Source organism: Sebastes umbrosus, chromosome 7, assembly GCF_015220745.1.
Source record: "Sebastes umbrosus isolate fSebUmb1 chromosome 7, fSebUmb1.pri, whole genome shotgun sequence".
NCBI classification, from domain to species: domain Eukaryota; kingdom Metazoa; phylum Chordata; class Actinopteri; order Perciformes; family Sebastidae; genus Sebastes; species Sebastes umbrosus.
Genome location: NC_051275.1, coordinates 19,000,506 through 19,018,673, shown reverse-complemented (window position 1 = coordinate 19,018,673; position 18,168 = coordinate 19,000,506). Strand labels below are relative to the sequence as shown.

The window sequence follows — 18,168 nt, the reverse complement described above, 5'->3', positions numbered from 1 at the left end:
GGTGAATACTACCATTATAGGTCAAAAGCAGGTCACATAATATCTAATTCGCTGTGAGCAGAACTGCGTTGTTTGTTGTGCGTGAACATTTTTACGTTGCTTCTTTTGATATCTAAATAATCTCATCTCACTTTTGGCTTCTGTCACTGTAGCAGCAGCTGCTAGAGTGCGATAAGTGCCGTAACAGCTATCACCCGGAGTGCCTGGGTCCCAACCACCCTACCAGACCCACCAAGAAGAAGAGAGTCTGGGTATGAATACTCTTCCTTTAGACTCCTCTTCACCCTCTCACCTTTATGTAACTGTAACAGTTTCACCAGTGTCTGACCAACGTTAGCATTATGCTCACACATTTTGTTTTCCTACCTCTCCTTTTGTTCACACATCTTTCCAGCCTCTCACGACAGTGCTACTTACACTCACGGGACCCTCTCGCAGGCAGCGTCTATAAAAACATCTCACAGTGTCACTTTCACACCATCCCTGCTCTTTACACAACTGCTTGCAAGTTTCTACCATGTAGTCACCATGCTGCTTTATGTGTTCTGTCTTTTCAGGTGTGCACCAAGTGTGTGCGTTGTAAGAGTTGTGGAGCCACTAAACCTGGGAAGTCCTGGGATGCCCAGTGGTCTCATGACTTCTCCATGTGTCATGACTGTGCCAAACTCTTTGCTAAAGGTAAGTGACAACAAGCATGTGGCGCCCAAAATGCTGTTCACGGTTAAGGAGTCAGTACATATACCCCACTAGTATTCTTTCTGAGATTAAAGGAGAAGGATTTCTTAAAGGTATAATATGTTATGTTGACATGTTGTTTGGTGTTTGTAAACACACCACATTCAAAGTTGGCCCCACCTCCGTGGCTCAACGAGCCTAGAGAGAGAGATTGCAGCAAGCTATAGAGTGAATGAAGAGAGGGAGCGGCGTTAGTGAAAACAAAGTAGTGAATCAGAGAAATAAAACGTTATTTTGATACTAAGGGGGGACTTGTGCCTCGGTATCAGACGTCGAGGAGCGTGACAAAGCTGTGGTATTTGACGACCTGAATGGGCTGCACACCCTGCACACTCATAGACTGTATATAAGAAGTCACTGTGACGTCACCGTGACGTCACCCATTGGTTAGTGGACTGCCGTTTTGAAGCCAGTTCGTTTTGCAACTAGAAGTGACACTAGAGGGTGGAGATAAGTGCAACCAAACACTGAATAAGACATTTTTAGATGATCAAACTGTTAAAATTAACTTTCATGAACTGAAAACACACTGTGAAAGGATTAAAGTTGGAAGACAAAAACATGAACAACTCCCAGAACGGACAACGCCGTGGTAACGACCTGCCAATCACATGGTAGCCACGCCCTAAAGCATACCCTACTTTATGGTCTATTTGACTCTAAATGGGACCATAATTTACTAAATGAACATCATGCTGTATTGAAGAAGACTTGAAACTAGTGATTGAGACCATAAACTCATGTTTACAATGTTTACTGAGGTAATAAATCAAGTGAGAAGTAGTTTCATCTCCTCATAGACTTCTATACAATCAGACTTCTTTTTGCAACCAGAGGAGTTGCCCCCTGCTGGCTATTAGGAAGAATGCAAGTTGAAGGCACTTCCACATTGGCTTCACTTTTCAGACCCGGAGGTTGCCCACTGTGCGCGCTGTTATTGGCTGGGGTTTACACCGCCACGTTGGGACCGAAAAGCTGTTTGCTGACGTCCAGAAACGTCCCGAACATTGCAAAATAAGAAGAAAAGAGAAAATCTAGGCAGAGGGCAGGGACTCTGTAGATACAGACACCACCACACACTTCTAGTGGGTCATAAGTGATGATTGAGAAGGATTGTTTTTGTATCAGCTATACATTGTTTTTAGGAAATTACTGCATATTATATCTTTGAAGAACCTGACCTGTATTTTGAAGACTTCATCAGTAACTCGAAGAAGGTGACCGCCATTAAAAGGATAACATTTGAGTGGTCTAAACTCACTGTACCTGTTGCCATCTTCTCTCTCAGGAAACTTCTGCCCACTGTGTGATAAGTGCTATGACGATGATGACTACGACAGCAAGATGATGGAGTGTGGCCGCTGCAACCATTGGGTTCATGCCAAGTGTGAGAATCTGACAGGTCAGTAGGCTTCCAAAAAAGCCACGTAGAAGATCCTATTAAAACACAAGTTTACTGTATGTACTCCACAAGCCGAGCGTTGTATTTAGGATTCAGCAGCACTTGTTGCACTTCATTTGTTCTGTCAGTTGTCAGTGTCTGTGCAGCTGACTGACAGGCCGTTCTGTGAGTGCTGTCATGCTGACAAGATGCTGAAAGACCTAATAACGGGAGCAATTATGACCTGTCATCTTTTCGCTGTCCCCCCCCAGATGAAATGTACGAGCTGCTATCGAAGCTGCCAGAGAGCGTTGCCTACACGTGTACCAAATGTACCGAACGCCATCCCGCCGAGTGGAGGACGGCGTTGGAGAGGGAGCTTCAGGGATGCGTTCGCCATGTCCTCACTGCACTGCTCAACTCACGCACATCCTCCCACCTGTTACGCTACAGACAGGTTAGATACACATACTGCTGTGTCTTCTTCTGTGGTGTCAGTACAAATTGCTGTGTAAATTATAGTATAATTAGATGTTCATTCATTCCTTTAGTATTGTTGTACTTTATGTACATATTACATGATATATACTGTATATAACAGTTACAAACAGCTGAAGCAGCAACCACAGCTACTTTTTTACTCAGTGCCTAACTCTGGCTTTTGGGCAGGCGGTGAAGCCTCCGGAGCTGAACCCAGAGACAGAGGAGAGTCTTCCATCCCGTCGTTCCCCGGAGGGCCCAGATCCTCCAGTCCTGACAGAAGTCAAACCCACACCTCCCAGTGACACTGACTCCCCTCCGGACCTGGAGTCTGTGGAGAAAAAGATGGAGCACGGTCGCTACAAGTCAGTGGTAAGGACGTTACTTCTCGAGCAGTGTCTCTGCTGACAAACTGGACCTGGTGCAAAAGATTATATGAGTCGTGTGCGTATGCCTAATGATTTGATGCAGGGTCGGAATAGTGAGGGTCGATTCAGACGTCATCACAAGCTCTTGCAAAGCAGTCTGTATTTAAATGAATCATAGCTATAAAGCATTTTTTTCTAGTAGATTTCAATATTGTATCCTCGTCTCTTGAATCCGTGGTCAGGCCTGTGTTGTATAATGGTAAATTAACATGGACCGCGACGGCAGCCATGACCTTTCCACCAGTGTTCATCATCACTTCACTGTTTTAACAATCACTCTCTGCGTGTGTGCGTCTGTTCCTCATCTCTCTCCCAGCTGGAGTTCAGTGATGACATTGCGCGAATAATTCAGACGGCCATCAACAGTGACGGAGGCCAGCCAGAGAGCAGGAAAGCCAACAGCATGGTCAAGTCTTTCTACATTCGGGTAAGAACATTAAATCAGCTCTGGATCATATCAGTCCTGTTAGCACCACTGAATACACAACAAAATTACAGTGCAGTTCACAAGTACTCTCAAATTCCACAATGGCAATAGGAAAATTGTACCGTTTTGGGTCATATCAGGCAGTTTACATGTGTATTTATCAAGTTTTATGACGTCCTATTCTTTTCAGACACACACAGATTATAACGGAATAATAACGCAAATTTGTTTTAACGCCACTAATTCCTTTATCGCATTTATGCAGCTTGTGATTTTAGGCTCAATTTTAAAGCTAAAGTGAAGTTACTGGTATCATATGAAACTAGAAAACCTAAGAAATCCATTGATTCTATTAGCTTGTCAGGAAGGAGGCTAAATAACGCTCCAAACTTACGCTAAATTTTGGTGAGGAAAAACTGACATGGACATTTTGAAAGGAGTCCCTTGACCTCTGACCTCAAGATATGTGAATGAAAATGGGTTCTCTGGGTACCCACGAGTCTCCCCTTTACAGACATACCCACTTTATGATAATCACATGCAGTTTGGGGCAAGTCATAGTCAAGTCAGCACACTGACACACTGACAGCTGTTGTTGCCTGTTGGGCTGCAGTTTGCCATGTTATGATTTGAGCATATTTTTTATGCTAAATGCAGTACCTGTGAGGGTTTCTGGACAATATTTGTCATTGTTGTTAATTGATTTAAATACTTGACAAATCCCCATTTAAGGTACATTTTGAACAGATAAAAAATGTGCGATTAATTTGCGATCAATCACGATTAACTATGGACAATCATGCGATTAATCACGATTTAATATTTTAATCGATTGATAGCCCTAATTTACACACATGCTCACAAACTCGGTTGATGCTTTTGAAAATTAAAGAAATATACATTTTCTTACCTGATTGGGGTGGTTAAGTATATTGGTCAACGTAAGGCAACATCCAGCTAGGGCCCTTCTGTTGAGCTACATGATCACTAACCACAATCTTGCCCCAAATGCAGGTCTGTGCAAGTGCTTCAGCGGTCTGATATGCAAACCTCATCAAATGTTTTCTGTTTCAGCAAATGGACCGAATCTTCCCGTGGTTCAAAGTGAAGGAGTCCAGGCTCTGGGAAAGACAAAAAGTCTCTGCCAAGTGAGTGTCTATCGCACCGTAATCAGTACAAAAGGTTGTACTGATTACATAGTGTTCAGTATCCAACTGTTCTGAGTGACAAAGTACAGTTATGTAAGATGTCATTTATCTTTATCAGTTTGTTCTAGATCACTTTTACAGAGTTATGATGTCATTATTTGATGGTTTTGAGTAGATTTTTGTACTTGCTATAGCAGTTTTGTTGTAATTTAAAGGGTTTAAAAGTACAGCCATAAAATCAGGCAAAAGTATGGACAATAAGTTAAAATGAAAGCTCAAACTGGTGTGAAAAAAGCCTCAAAGTCAATATTTAAGCAACATAATAGTGTTGTGGGATGTGAAGAGTGTGATGTGCCGTTTTTTTCCAAACTTGTAGTGCGAGTTATGTTTGTAATTACAGAGAAGAAAATACAAATTTAATACTCCTGTAATGTGAACCCGTGCAGAGAGCTTGGTGAAGATCTGCAGTTTTCAAGAACTGCAGGTCTATAATTATTGAAATGAGGAGTAAGATGTGGTTTCTCTGTACCATCATCTGTATATATAGGAGGAAACCAGAAAGCAGTGAACTAATATTTATAAAATGTGTGGGCTGACTGTACCAACAACCTCGGAGTAAAATGAGTGGAAATAACAGCAAAGGGGGGGAAGATCAGGATTTCATATCATCGTCACTTCATGTTTTCGTGCGGTGAATGAAATCCACAATTCCATGTGATGATCAGTTTTGGGAATCACAACTAAAACGCTTTCAAAAAACGAAAGAGACTCTGTTAACAACTTGAGAAACGAGTGACTTGAGTGGAGTAGATCGATGAGGGGGGGTTTTCTTTCAACAGGCCTTATCTCAGGACGGTGATTGTGATTAAAGGTACCAGTTAAGATTTAAAAGCTGCAGTAATGAAATTGATCCCACAGTTTCTCTCTTTTAATGAGCCCACAGGACAGCTTAGTGGTGAACGTTATACGCTAATAGATGACTGGAGGCCCATACACTCAGAACAACACTGACTGATGTGATTTTTAAAATATCTACTGAAAAGATAAAGTCAATCTATATTTGTATCTGACTAGAGAATACAGGATCAATGAAAGCATCTCCCCTTAAATGTACTTAGTTCAGTTTGTCTAAGCATGTGAGCAGTAACCTCAAACTTATTCATGGAGGACAGCATCTCTATTGATTAGTGTGCATGCCCCTACAGCAAGGATTAATAATGAAATGATCATATTGAATAATTGATGCTGTTTACAGAGATGGCAGGCTTTATCATTTGACATTATAAGGAGGAATAACTCAAAGCCCCTTTTTGTGGCAGTGTGAACCTTTTACTTTATAATTGAGTGGTATGGTTTTACTGCTCTGCATATTGGAACTTTTCCTACACACACTTTTTCACTCACTCACTAACTCGCTCACTTATATTTAGATATCAGCTTTCCCAGACCATTTACTCAGCCTGTCCTCCAGGCATTGTGGGAGGAAAACTGTAACAGTGTCATATTTCACTTGAAGGCTCTGTGATGCATATTTGTGGTCTAATTGTGGTTTACTTGTCAGTTCGGTCTGTTGCGTTGTTATGTATCAGTGCCACAGCCCAGGAAACCAATGATCCGTCCAGTGGATCCTGTGGCCATCAATGGGATGGATGCCTCTTTAGTTGCCTCTGCTGTCTTATTAAGTATGAGACTTCACATCACACCAATTACCCTGCCTTGACTAGGCAAAGCTCCTTGCTTGTGTTTATTTATTACTGCTCACATACTACTCAGAGGACTTTTTGTATCTTCTTTGGGGGAAAAAAATCCTGAGATGCTCACAGCAATGCTCATAATCTGTATGATCGTCTTTAGGGATTAAACACCAACAACACTTGTGACACAATATGTTTTTGTATTTTTTTTAATAGGGGGCATTTTCTAGTGGTTAAACAAGCCCATGGTTCGGTTGGTATTGTGGTTTTTGGGTCACGGTTTCGGTTCGTTTTGCACATTAGGGAGAAGACAACAACCATTTCTAATGTGTTTGAACTCCAAAATATATAAATAGATTGACTCATAGTAATGAATGATATTTCTGTATTATATGAAGCCATAACAGTGGTTTTATACATGAAATAAGGCAGGCTACTTAATGGTCAAGTAGGCCTATGTTTAGATAATCGCCTCTTCTAAGTCTCTGGCACCTCATCAAATAATTAGCAGGCCTGTATTTAATAGTGTTGCACCAGTTCAACAAGCCCACGGTTTGGTTTGTACGTCATTGAACGGTTTGTTTTTTTACGGTTCGGTTTTGCATCCCTAGTATTTGTGTGGCTCGCTGGTACATCAAACAGTTTGTGCATGGGTGATGTTAGAGAGAATACATTATCTTACAAAAAGACAGCAGCCTATTTTATACCGATTTGGCCATTTTTGAGATTTAATTTCTCTGCATCACCTGTGTCAGGGAATTTTAAACATCACGTTTTAAACGTTTAAAAGACTACACATTAAATAATGTCAGTTCAATCAGACCTGAGAACAAATATTTGCATCATTTCAGTCTGATTGCCCTTCCTGTTGTTTGTGATGTCTGTTTGTAGATATTAGTTCTATTTAGTAGATAACCAAGAGCAAAATCTACTGTTGTACAGATTAATAATTAAATCACAAAGCAAGACTGATTTTTCACTGTTTTTGTTTTGGGGAAAAAACGCACCCTACGCCACTGAAGCTGCCTATCTATTAATCTGAGGTTTGACAGGTGATGAGTGTTGTTTTGATGTGGAAAGAATCCCCGTTGTACAGACGTATCCCTGAATTGTGTTTGTGGAGTCTTTTTCACATCCTTAGGCTTCAGTTGTAAACCCACATAATGACTCGTGTGGTTATTTTGAAATACTTTGGGGTTGCTCTGTTGTTTACACCAGGGCTTTGGCAATAAAACAATCACAACTTCACATTTGACCCAGTCACAGCCTGGGTCCATGTTTACTTCCTGTCAGCTGTCATTCACATACACTGCAACAGGAAATAAACTGGCACACATCTGGAATGTTGAACTGTGAAATGGTCAATAGGACATCAACTAATAGTTCCTGTCTCTGCGTGTCGTTGTTTCCCAGCAGTGGGCTTCTCCCGAACGCCGTGCTGCCTCCGTCCCTGGACCACAACTACGCCCAATGGCAGGAGAGACAGGAGCTTTCCCGCGCTGAGCTCCCCCACCTCATGAAAAAGATCATCCCAGCTCCTCGGCCCAAGACCCCCGGTGAACCAGATTCTCCAGCCTCGCCTCCTCCTCTCCCTCCATCTTTACCTCCACCACCTCCACTCCTACCTGGTAAGGCAATCTGCAAATATATATACGAATATGTACATGCACAGCTTGTCACTTACGGGTTTTCCTATAACTTCTTCTCTTCAGATCGTGAAGACAGCCCAGAGCTCCCTCCTCCGCCAGGCGTTAGTGATAACAGGCAATGTGTTCTGTGTCTGAAGTATGGAGACGAGAACACCAATGTGAGTCAGGAAACTGCTTGGACTTTCTTTAACACACATAAGAAGTACTTTGAGTGTCTTGTGACACGGCTGTTTGTTTCAGGAGGGTGGCAGGCTGCTGTACATCGGTCAGAACGAGTGGACCCATGTGAACTGTGCCCTGTGGTCCGCCGAGGTGTTTGAAGACGACGACGGCTCTCTGAAGAATGTTCACATGGCTGTTCTCAGGGGAAAACAGCTGGTAAGATACCTCGTCCATCACAGGTTCCCACTCTATTTTCAGTGTTTACTTATTGGACATTTGAAACGTTTTGTGCTTTTTATTCAGCGCTGTGAGAAGTGTCAAAAGCCGGGGGCCACAGTTGGCTGCTGCCTCACTTCTTGCACCAGCAACTACCACTTCATGTGCGCCCGCCAGTGCCACTGCGTCTTCCTGGAGGACAAGAAAGTCTATTGTCCAAAGCACAGGGACCTCATCAAGGGAGAAGTAAGAACATTTAATTATTTACTTTATAATCAAAAAGCTCATTAATACATTTAAATGGCAATCTTTTTTTCTCTTCAACATTCCTATGTTTGGGTTTTTTCTTCTCCAGGTGGTGTCTGGGTTTGAGGTGACCCGCAGGATCCTGGTGGACCTGGAGGGTATTCGTCTCAGGAGGAAGTGGTTGGCAGGACTGGAGCCTGAAAACGTCCACATGAGGATAGGTAGGTCGGTCGCTGATAAATGTTGGTGGATAATGTCTCCCAGTGTCTCTTGAATGCTGATTTAAACGCCATCGTTGCAGGCTCCATGACCATCGATTGTTTGGGGATACTGACTGAACTCTCAGACTGCAAACGCAAGCTCTTCCCTGTGGGATACCAGTGAGTTTTTCATTTATCTGAAAGTCCTCTCTAGCTATTTTTAGTGCCTCCGTTATTATTCTCAATTAAAGTACATCTGCCGGATGATATTGAAATTGCAAACTGAATAAATCCTCTTCTCTGCAGGTGTTCAAGGGTGTACTGGAGTACTTCGGATGCTCGAAAGCGCTGCGTGTACACCTGTAGGATCCTAGTTTGTCACCCTCCGGTGTTAGAGTCTGACCTGAAAAACATGATGGCTCCTGAGGAGAATCGCACGATAGCACACAGCCCACCTTCCATAGCAGGTAAACTACGGACTATAGTGACTTTATATAGTTTAAATGTGTTATAGTGTCAAAAAACTGTGTTTTGTGTCTTTTTCAAATGTTTTTATTGTGAAGCATAATTTTTCCAAGATAGCAAAACATAGTATCGCCATGCTTCTTTTCCATATAAACACAGAAACAAACAGAATGTCAAAAGACACAAGAAGAACATTCTTCAAAAAATAAATACATAAAAAAGGAAAATAAAGAAATACTGAATAATAAAATAAATAATAATAATAAATGAAAAGCAGTAATAATAATCATGATTACAATACTACTGAAAATAATACTATTACTTGTATAACTTCACCTACAAAGTGTTCAAGCCTAAACTGTGTTTTGTGTCAATTTCCCCTCCTTTCATATCTAGACTTTCCAGATCCATTTGAATCCCCGAGGCGCACTGACACCCTTTCCCCTACCAACACCCCTAAGCTCAGGGTTTACACCAGGAACCGACACCCCAGCTACCCCCCTTGTCAGCGCTCACTAGGCCCCAGGCCCATGCCCTCTCCAGGTATAACTATGCATTCCTCTTTTTGATTTAGAACATTTATTTGAAAGAATCATAGATATGTTTGGTATTCGATTGTAGAATTTAATTTAAATTGTCGACAGAGTAGTCTCTATTTTAATTTCCATTTCTTTTATTTTGTAGGAGGAGCCTCTCAGCCCCAAAGCCATGAGATTGTGACAGTAGGAGACTCCCTGGTGAACCCCGGCATGCGTAATATCGACTCACGTCGGCACAGCTCCCCTTCTCTCTCTCCTTCTCCCCACCCGCTGAATAGACAGAGAGGGTTGACCTCCCCACCTCCGTTTGTGTCACGACCCCTTACCTCACCCCCTCCCCTCATCCCCTCCCCTGCCAGAGACCCCGAAAGGTCCAAACACCCTAGCAAAGACTCAGCAAAGAGTCCGGTCCAGAGAGATGATGAGAGAGGCAGACTGTTCTCCACAGACAGAAACAGACAGCAGCCATTAAGAGACCAAGGGTTGAGAGATGCTGACAAGGGGAGGGTGTCGAGTCAAGACCAAGCTTCTAAGGATTCTGACAAGAATAGATCATCCAGAGAACTTGGGCAAAAAGACTCTGACAAGGGCGAAATATCAGCCAAAGAGCCAGAAAAGAGGAGGCCGTTGAGTAAAGACTCAGGTGTGAAAGAATCGGAGAGGGGACGACCTCCCAGTAGAGATCCCTTAAGAGATTCAGATAAGGGGAGACAAGTAAACAGAGACTCTGAGAAGGGCAGACAGGCGAGCAGAGATTCAAGCAATAGAGAAACAGATAAAAGCAAATCATCCTCTAGAGATGCCAGCTATAAGGATATGGATAAAGCTAGGTCTCTCAACAGAGATGCTGGGCTAAGGGACTCTGAGAAGCATCGACAATATAGCAGGGAAACAGGAAAAGACTCAGGCCAAGGTAAAGACAGACCGTCTAGCAGAGACTCTGACAAGGGTAGACCTCCCTCTAGAGACTCTAGTTATAGAAGCACAGAGAAAAACAAAGACTCTGGCTCAGGGAAAGATAGTAACCCTAGCAGTCAGTCCAAACAGGCTGGAGGTGAGAGTAAGAGCCCCAGACTGGCACCTGCAGGCTCAGGCCAGTCCTCCCCTCCGGTGGGCACTGCCGCTCTCTCTGGTCAGCAGAGAGGTGGCAGCACCAAGCAGACAGACAAGCAAGGGAAACACGGAGGGGACGCACGAAACAAAGACCAGGACGTTTCTGCGAGTTTATTGCCTCGTCACCGGGCCACCCCCACCTCCAACATCACCCAGTCTAAGGACAAGGCCAGCTCAGGGAAGGAGAGTAGTAGTGGCAATGGGAATTTAATGCCAGCTTCACTCCATAAGGACTCCGTTGTTGGGAAATCTGCCTCCCCACAGTCTTCATTTCAGAAGTCCAATTCACGGAAATCAAATGATTACTCATCAGGTCCGACCACGGCAACAGCAGCAGCTATGAAACCTGCGTGGCCGTCACGGACACCAGCAGAGGATGATGTTGTCAAGCGAGGCTCCGTGCACCTGGCCTCCCCAGCTGCAGCCTCAGCTGCCAAAGACAAACACCCCAAAGTTAAGACAGCAGGCAGCAGAGAGGTGTCCAAAGACCGTGAGAGAGAAAAGACTCTCCAAAACAGCAACAGCAGCAACAAAATCCCCCTTCTCAACAATAATACGAAAGCTACTGGCAGCACCAACGCACATGCTACGAACCCCAGCTCTCACAACAGCAGCAATAGCAAAGCTCCAGTGCTTGGAAACAGCACCAAAGCCCACGGGAAGGCTCAGGGGGAGAAGCTCGAGAACCAGGGAGGGGACAGGTCATCCTCAAAGAGCAGAGAGAATTACTCCTGTCCTGAGAGGAAGAACAGCTCCAGTCTGGACAACTTACAGCAGCTGCAGCCGGGCGGTTTAGCTCCAGAGAAAGGAGTGAAGACTTCTTCTCAGCCTCAAACCAAACCAACAGCTAACCAGCTGCCGTTGTCCTCAAGAGAGAAAAGGAGACCAGTCAAACCCCCGACTGTAACTCCGCTAAAGACTGATATTAAAACCGACCCTAATGGGACCAGCACTGTTGGTAGTATTCCTTCCTCCTGTCCCACGACCACTACCTCCACTGTCTCTCCTGCCGGCCAGGGGACCCGTCGCTCTGCCCGCTCTGCTCTTTTCTCCTCACCCTCTGCCAGCAGCAGTGACAGTTCTGAATCTGACACCCAGACTCCGACAGAGGAAGAGGATTTGCGCAAGGAGCGCTCCCGCAGCGAGCTCCGAGAACACCACGGCCTCCTCACGCAAGGCACCGAGGACGAGGGCGACGGCCCAGAAGACGACCACGACAGAGGCATGGATGATAAACATCACGAGGATGACAGTGACGGGTCGGGGTCGGCCAAGCGGCGCTACCCTCGACGCAGTGCCCGCGCGCGCTCCAACATGTTCTTCGGCCTCACGCCTTTCTACGGGGTTCGCTCGTACGGCGAAGAGGACCTTCCCTTCTATGGCAGCGGGGACGGAGCTGGGGCCGTGGTTAAGAGGAGGACCGGCGGCCGCAAGAAGTCAGCCGAGGGGCAAGTGGACGGAGCAGATGATATGAGCACCTCCTCTTCGTCAGGGGACAGTGGAGAGGATGATGACAGCGGAATGAAACAGAGGGGTAAAGACCCGTACTACTACAACTTCACCCGAACAATAATCAACCCTGGCGAGGGCCTACCATCTATAGAGGGGATAGACCAGTGTCTGGGAAGGGGATCCCAGCTTCAGCGCTTTCTAAAAGACGAGGAACAGCAACAACAGAGGGCTCAAGGAAAAGCTGAAGAGGACATGCTGAGTGCTCTGTAAGTACACACAATTATTTTGATAAAGAATAATTTATTTCTTATTATTTTCTGTTGATAATCCAACATATTGTCTTTGCTGTGTTTGACAGGACTTTAGGCAAGCAGCGTATCGGCCAGCTCGATGGCGTCGATGATGGCTCAGAGAGCGACACCAGCGTCTGCACCACCAGCACCAGCACCACCACCACCACAGCCACCTCCTCTTCCACGCCACAGAAGAGCACTCCTAAGAGACGGGGCAGAGAAAGGCACGCTGAGAAACCCGACTCCCACGACTCGAGCAAGGAGGCCGACAACAGCGGCGGAGCCGTAAGCCACAACACGCGGGAAGGCAGAAAGAACCAGAAAGAAAACAGTCTTCCTCTAGGAGGTGGGGTCAAGTCCCAGCCACAGAGTCAGGGTCAGGATCCTCTCGAGGCCCAACTGTCCCTCAGCACGGACCTGCTTAAATCAGATTCCGACAACAACAACAGTGATGACTGCGGTAACATTTTGCCGTCAGATATCATGGAGTTTGTCCTCAACACACCTTCTATGTCGATGCAGGCTCTGGGTCAGCAGTCTGAGCCGTCCTCCTCGGAGCTGCTCCTGGATGAGAGCTACGTCGGAGTGGATGTCAACCGGCCCAAAGACATCCTGTTTGATGACTTTTCCCAGCAGCTGCCCAGCGCTGAGAGTGGAGGTGTGGTGGAGAGTAGTGTGAATAGCTCCATATCTGTAGAGGAGCCGTATCTTCCATTGGAGCTGCCTTCTGACCTCTCTGTCCTGACCACACGCAGCCCTTCTGTCAACACCAGTCAGAATCACACTGCTGGGAGTCTCATCTCTGATACCTCAGACCGCACCATGCTGGGCTTGACCTCTGACCCGGAGACAAAGACTGGGGACAAGAAAAGAGCAGGGCCAGGTGTGTCACCGTCGGAGAATCAGCATGACGCTACAACTTTGGGAAACAGGGACACACAGGTCAATGAGGGTCACATGACTCCTGAGCAGTTTATTCCCAGCCCTGCCATTGGCCAGGTGGTTGAACCTCCGGGTAACCAGGATGTTGCCAGGAGTTCTGGTACCCCTGGTTTGCCAAGTTCACCCTCCCTTCCTCTTCAGGGTCAGAAGTACCTCCCGGCATCAGCTGCAGCCGCAGGCAGCCCCAGTCCAGTTCCCTGTCCAGGACCATCCCAGGCTCAGGTCTCCAGCCCGGCAGTCATCAAACCTGGTCCTGACAAGCTCATTGTGGTCAATCAGCAGTTCCAGCCTCTCTACGTTCTCCAGACCGTCCCTAATGGTGTCGCCCAAAAGATTACTGCCACAGGAGTGATGGATCCCACCTCCTCAGCAGTGCTGAGCTCTATGACGCTCACCACAGGGTTGAACACGGCTTTATCCACAGCCCAGCCAATATTTCCTGCTGGTGGCAAAGTCCTGGGCACCATGGCTCACACCTCCCAGATTCACACCTTCACAGGAGCCACACAGGCGAGCTTCCAGACGGGAATCCCCAGCACCACCTCGGGGCTTCTCATCGGGCTGCCCCACGACCAGTCCCAGATTCTGGTCTCAGAGGCCGGTCGGCCGCGCGAGCTGGGTCCCGGCGTTGCCATAGTGTCTACTCCCTCGTCCCTCGCTTCTTCCCAGACTGTACTCGCCTCTGCTCACGGCAAGAAGAGGCCCATCTCTCGTCTTCAGCCAAGAAAGGGCAAAAAGCTGGCCCGCTCCCGTAGCCAGCCTACTCTGGCCCCGTCGGAAGTGGGCCCTCCCAACATGACCCTCATCAACCTGACTTCCCCTCAGATTACTGCTAGCATCTCCGGTCAACCTGGTAGCTTGGTCGAGTTAAACACTCTCTCCACTTCTCAGCGCAAGGTCCCAAATATTATCAAGAGACCAAAACCGGGTGGGGTTATGTACTTGGATCCCACGACCCTCCTTCAGCAGAGGATTTCCGGTACCGCCCAGCCTGGTCTCCTTGGCCACGACTCCTCCACTCACCTTATACCGTGCACAGTCTCTGGTCTCAACCCCAGTCAGTCAGTGCTGAATGTTGTGTCTGTGGCCTCTAGTGGCGCCGCTGGCCTTCTTGCACCAGGATCAGTCTCCCTCTCCACCCCCGTCCTCGGCTCTGCTGAGATCACAGGGTCAATTAGCAACCTCCTGTTCAAAGCAGGTCCACACGGCTTGGGCCTGTCAGATCAGCCGATGGTCCTTCAATCAGCGGGAGCTCCTCTGATGTCACAGCTCAGCTCCTCTGTGCAGACATCTATAGCCAGCAGCATCTGCGTCCTGCCCTCCCAGCAGACCATCAGCATGGCTGTCAACCAGCAAGGAGAGACAGAAGTTACTAATGTCCACCTACAACACCAGCCTATCAACAGAGCCCACACTATGGACTCCAGTCCAAACACCACTGTTACTTTAGCCTCTCTAAGCCCCGCCAAGGGACGCGTTGTTGGAGTGTTCGCCCAAACACGAACCTCCGCACACTCCCAAAGCAGTAGAACAACTCCCATCTCCAGATCATCAGAGCAAAGACCGCCTAACTCCACCACCTCTTCAGGAGCAGAACGAGGCAAACAGAAAACAAAGAGGAGCAGGCAGAGCTCAGACATAACCAGCGTGAAGAAGCTCAAGGCCTCTCAGGCGGAGGAGCATCACAGCAACGCCACAGGACGACATCACTCAAACCCAAGGTGAGACTTGCTGCTTGAGATGTATTCGTTTTTATACATATTTACATGAATAAATGGGAAGAGTCAGCAATAACCTTCTCAAATGTGTTCTGCATAATGAATGTGACATTGAGAATAATTATAACAGATTTTTCTTGTTTTGTTTTTCAGTAAAAGTTTTTTTTTAATGTCTTCACAACATGGAAAGAAACAGATACAACCTTCTTGTTGTGTTCTTCTACTATCATTTTAACATAACTACATTATTTATTACTTGTGAATGTCAGAATGGGATTGTGAGTGTATGCTTTATTCTTTTGATGCTTCTCTATAACAGAGTATTTGTAGAAAAAGACGTTTTCAGTTGCTGTGTACTATAAATATCTCACCTTGACTGAGTCTGTAACTACCAAATGTTCCCTAAAGTACTTTGCAAAAAATATATTTTGAACCTCTGTCATCGTCTTTGCAAGCAGTTCCAAAGAGCTGAGCTCCCCTGAACCCATGGACACGGGCAAGCCCGCAGACAAGGCGACCAACAAGAGGTACGGAGTCATCCGCGCTCGGTGCTCATTTTCATACTGAATATATATAAAAGAGTTCTAACGCTTCAATGCCTCAAATCTTTTCCAGTGTGCTCGGTAAAAAGAAGACATCTGAAGGTCCTGTGTTACCGGGGAAAGTAGTGGGGAAAGACAAACCATCTGCAGCTGGCGGAGCGGGGTCTCTTCCTGTATCATCACCGCCCGACCAAGACGGCAACAGCAGGGATACCGGCCTCGATAGCAAACCCAAGAAGGGCATCATCTTTGAAATCTGCAGCGAGGACGGCTTCCACATCCGCTGTGAGAGTATCGAAGGTGAGAGAAAATGACCTCACCTTTACTACATGTGTTATATTTATGCTTCTGTGCCAATATGCCTTTGGCGAAAAGTCATATAATGTGTGTTTTAAAGTTTAGAGAGCTATAATGAGTGGCTTGTTGCCCATAATATAATGCACAGCGCTGTTTGCAGTCACAAAGAAACAATGTCCTCTTTGTTGCTAAGCGTTTAGACTACATTTCAAAGCTAATAAATCAAAATGATCATGTATATAAAAGGTTACATTTCACATACATTCATATTAAGATGATTTAACTGCCTGTCCCTTTACAGAGGCTTGGAAATCCCTGACTGACAAGGTGCAGGAAGCTCGCTCCAACGCACGACTCAAAGAGCTCTCCTTTGAAGGTGAGGCATCGCTCGTGACTACACCACAAAACAAAGAAGAATAGATATGTTGTTGTGTATGCGAATGATTCATCGGGGATGCGTTTTGTTTGCTCCTCCCAGGTGTGAATGGACTGAGGATGCTGGGAGTCGTCCACGAGGCGGTGGTCTTCCTGCTCGAGCAGCTTTACGGCTCCAGACACTGTCGGAGCTACCGGTTCCGCTTCCATAAACCAGAGGAAACCGACGAACCTCCCATCAACCCCCACGGGTCGGCTCGAGCAGAGATCCACCACAGGTTAGGAAAGGATCCATGCACACACATAATAATTAATTGGACAATAAGATAAGGAACCCTCTTCCTGACTTTAATGCTCCTTATTAGAAAATTGGTTTTAATCAAACTTGTAACCAAACCTGTTGTGAATCTTGTGCGTTTGTGTTTCTGACGCATCTGTTTGCCTTCCAGGAGGTCTGTATTTGACATGTTCAATTTCTTGGCCTCAAAACACCGCCAGCCTCCTGAGTACAGGCCGCAAGAAGACGATGAGGACGAAGGGCAGCTCAGGACTGCCAGGTCAGTTACAGCGGCAACAAAATCCTTGATAATTATTCACAGTAAATACGATCTGTCTTTGTGCTGCTGCAACACCTGAATGTCCCCCCTGAGGATCAATGAAGGTTCATCTTATCTGATCTTATCTGATCTTATTATCTGAAATTGATAGAGGTAACCGTTCTAAAATATCATTTCGTCTTTGCTGTTGTTGCAGGCGTGCCTCCATGGAGCTTCCGCTGGCTGTGAGATTCAAACAGCTCAAGGCCACCTCTAAGGAAACGGTTGGAGTCTACAGGTTAGATCAGTGTTGCTTAAACTGTCAATCATTCATCAATTATTTACATTTAGGTTGATGAAAAGCTGCACAAGAGCTAAATAAAATACTTTGTGACTTTAGCCGTTGGATTTTTTTCTGCTCACTGACACCAGTCACAACTACCTTGGTCGTTTATAAAATTGAGATCTGTTGCGGTTCTCAGCGATCAAGTTAAATCTTTGAAAGTTTAATCACTTTTATTCCTATTCATGACAACAATTTATTGTTTGTCAAAATCAACTGTGCACTTTGGGGAAACTTTGCTGATTTTCAACCAGCTCTGTGTCACTGCAGTGCGGGCAGTACATGCAGATGAATGGCGCCCGGAGCCCCCCCGCTCACAAAAGTTTGGCAAAAGTTTTCTGATCGCTTAGTGTCATCCGGCGGACGTTTATCTACATGTACTGCAGTGACACAAAATCGGCTGAAAATCAGCAACGTTTCTTTCTTTTTCTCTTCTTTTTACATATATTTGGCATATAACAAGAGATAAATGAACAATTAACACAGGATTAAAACTGGGAAAATGTATTTTTCATTTCATGGGGCCAAAACACAAGGGTTTAAAATCAACATCTACATATGCAGCAGGCTAAAACCATTACTGTGATTCACTTCCATCTGCAGGTCTCCCATTCACGGCCGAGGTCTGTTCTGCAAGAAAACCATCGATGCGGGGGAGATGCTCATTGAATACTCTGGAAATGTCATTCGCTCTGTGCTCACTGACAAACGGGAGAAATATTACGATGGAAAGGTGAGGTCTTGGGAATGAACTTTGAGTTTGAAGTATTGGGAGCATAACATAACA

General features: G+C 45.8%; 1 protein-coding gene across 7 annotated transcripts in view; it reads left to right on the top strand.

Moving 5' to 3' along the window:
* The window catches only part of kmt2a (lysine (K)-specific methyltransferase 2A), a 47,388-nt gene that overhangs the window by 24,506 nt on the left and 4,714 nt on the right, over nt 1-18,168 (top strand). For 2 of the 7 annotated variants that reach the window (XM_037774610.1, XM_037774608.1), the window contains exons 10-33: nt 156-251; nt 558-678; nt 2,024-2,137; nt 2,389-2,573; nt 2,786-2,968; nt 3,341-3,451; nt 4,526-4,599; nt 7,707-7,921; nt 8,006-8,100; nt 8,183-8,320; nt 8,408-8,566; nt 8,676-8,787; nt 8,868-8,946; nt 9,073-9,233; nt 9,628-9,774; nt 9,916-12,601; nt 12,694-15,291; nt 15,744-15,815; nt 15,904-16,130; nt 16,429-16,503; nt 16,606-16,780; nt 16,952-17,059; nt 17,256-17,336; nt 17,985-18,114. In XM_037774610.1, coding sequence (XP_037630538.1) covers nt 156-251; nt 558-678; nt 2,024-2,137; nt 2,389-2,573; nt 2,786-2,968; nt 3,341-3,451; nt 4,526-4,599; nt 7,707-7,921; nt 8,006-8,100; nt 8,183-8,320; nt 8,408-8,566; nt 8,676-8,787; nt 8,868-8,946; nt 9,073-9,233; nt 9,628-9,774; nt 9,916-12,601; nt 12,694-15,291; nt 15,744-15,815; nt 15,904-16,130; nt 16,429-16,503; nt 16,606-16,780; nt 16,952-17,059; nt 17,256-17,336; nt 17,985-18,114 — 8,142 coding nt within the window. Of the gene's footprint in view, nt 1-152; nt 252-557; nt 679-2,023; nt 2,138-2,388; nt 2,574-2,785; nt 2,969-3,340; nt 3,452-4,525; nt 4,600-7,706; nt 7,922-8,005; nt 8,101-8,182; nt 8,321-8,407; nt 8,567-8,675; nt 8,788-8,867; nt 8,947-9,072; nt 9,234-9,627; nt 9,775-9,915; nt 12,602-12,693; nt 15,292-15,743; nt 15,816-15,903; nt 16,131-16,428; nt 16,504-16,605; nt 16,781-16,951; nt 17,060-17,255; nt 17,337-17,984; nt 18,115-18,168 lie in introns of all 7 variants that reach the window. The other 5 variants (XM_037774609.1, XM_037774605.1, XM_037774606.1 and 2 more) reach the window with 3 other exon arrangements.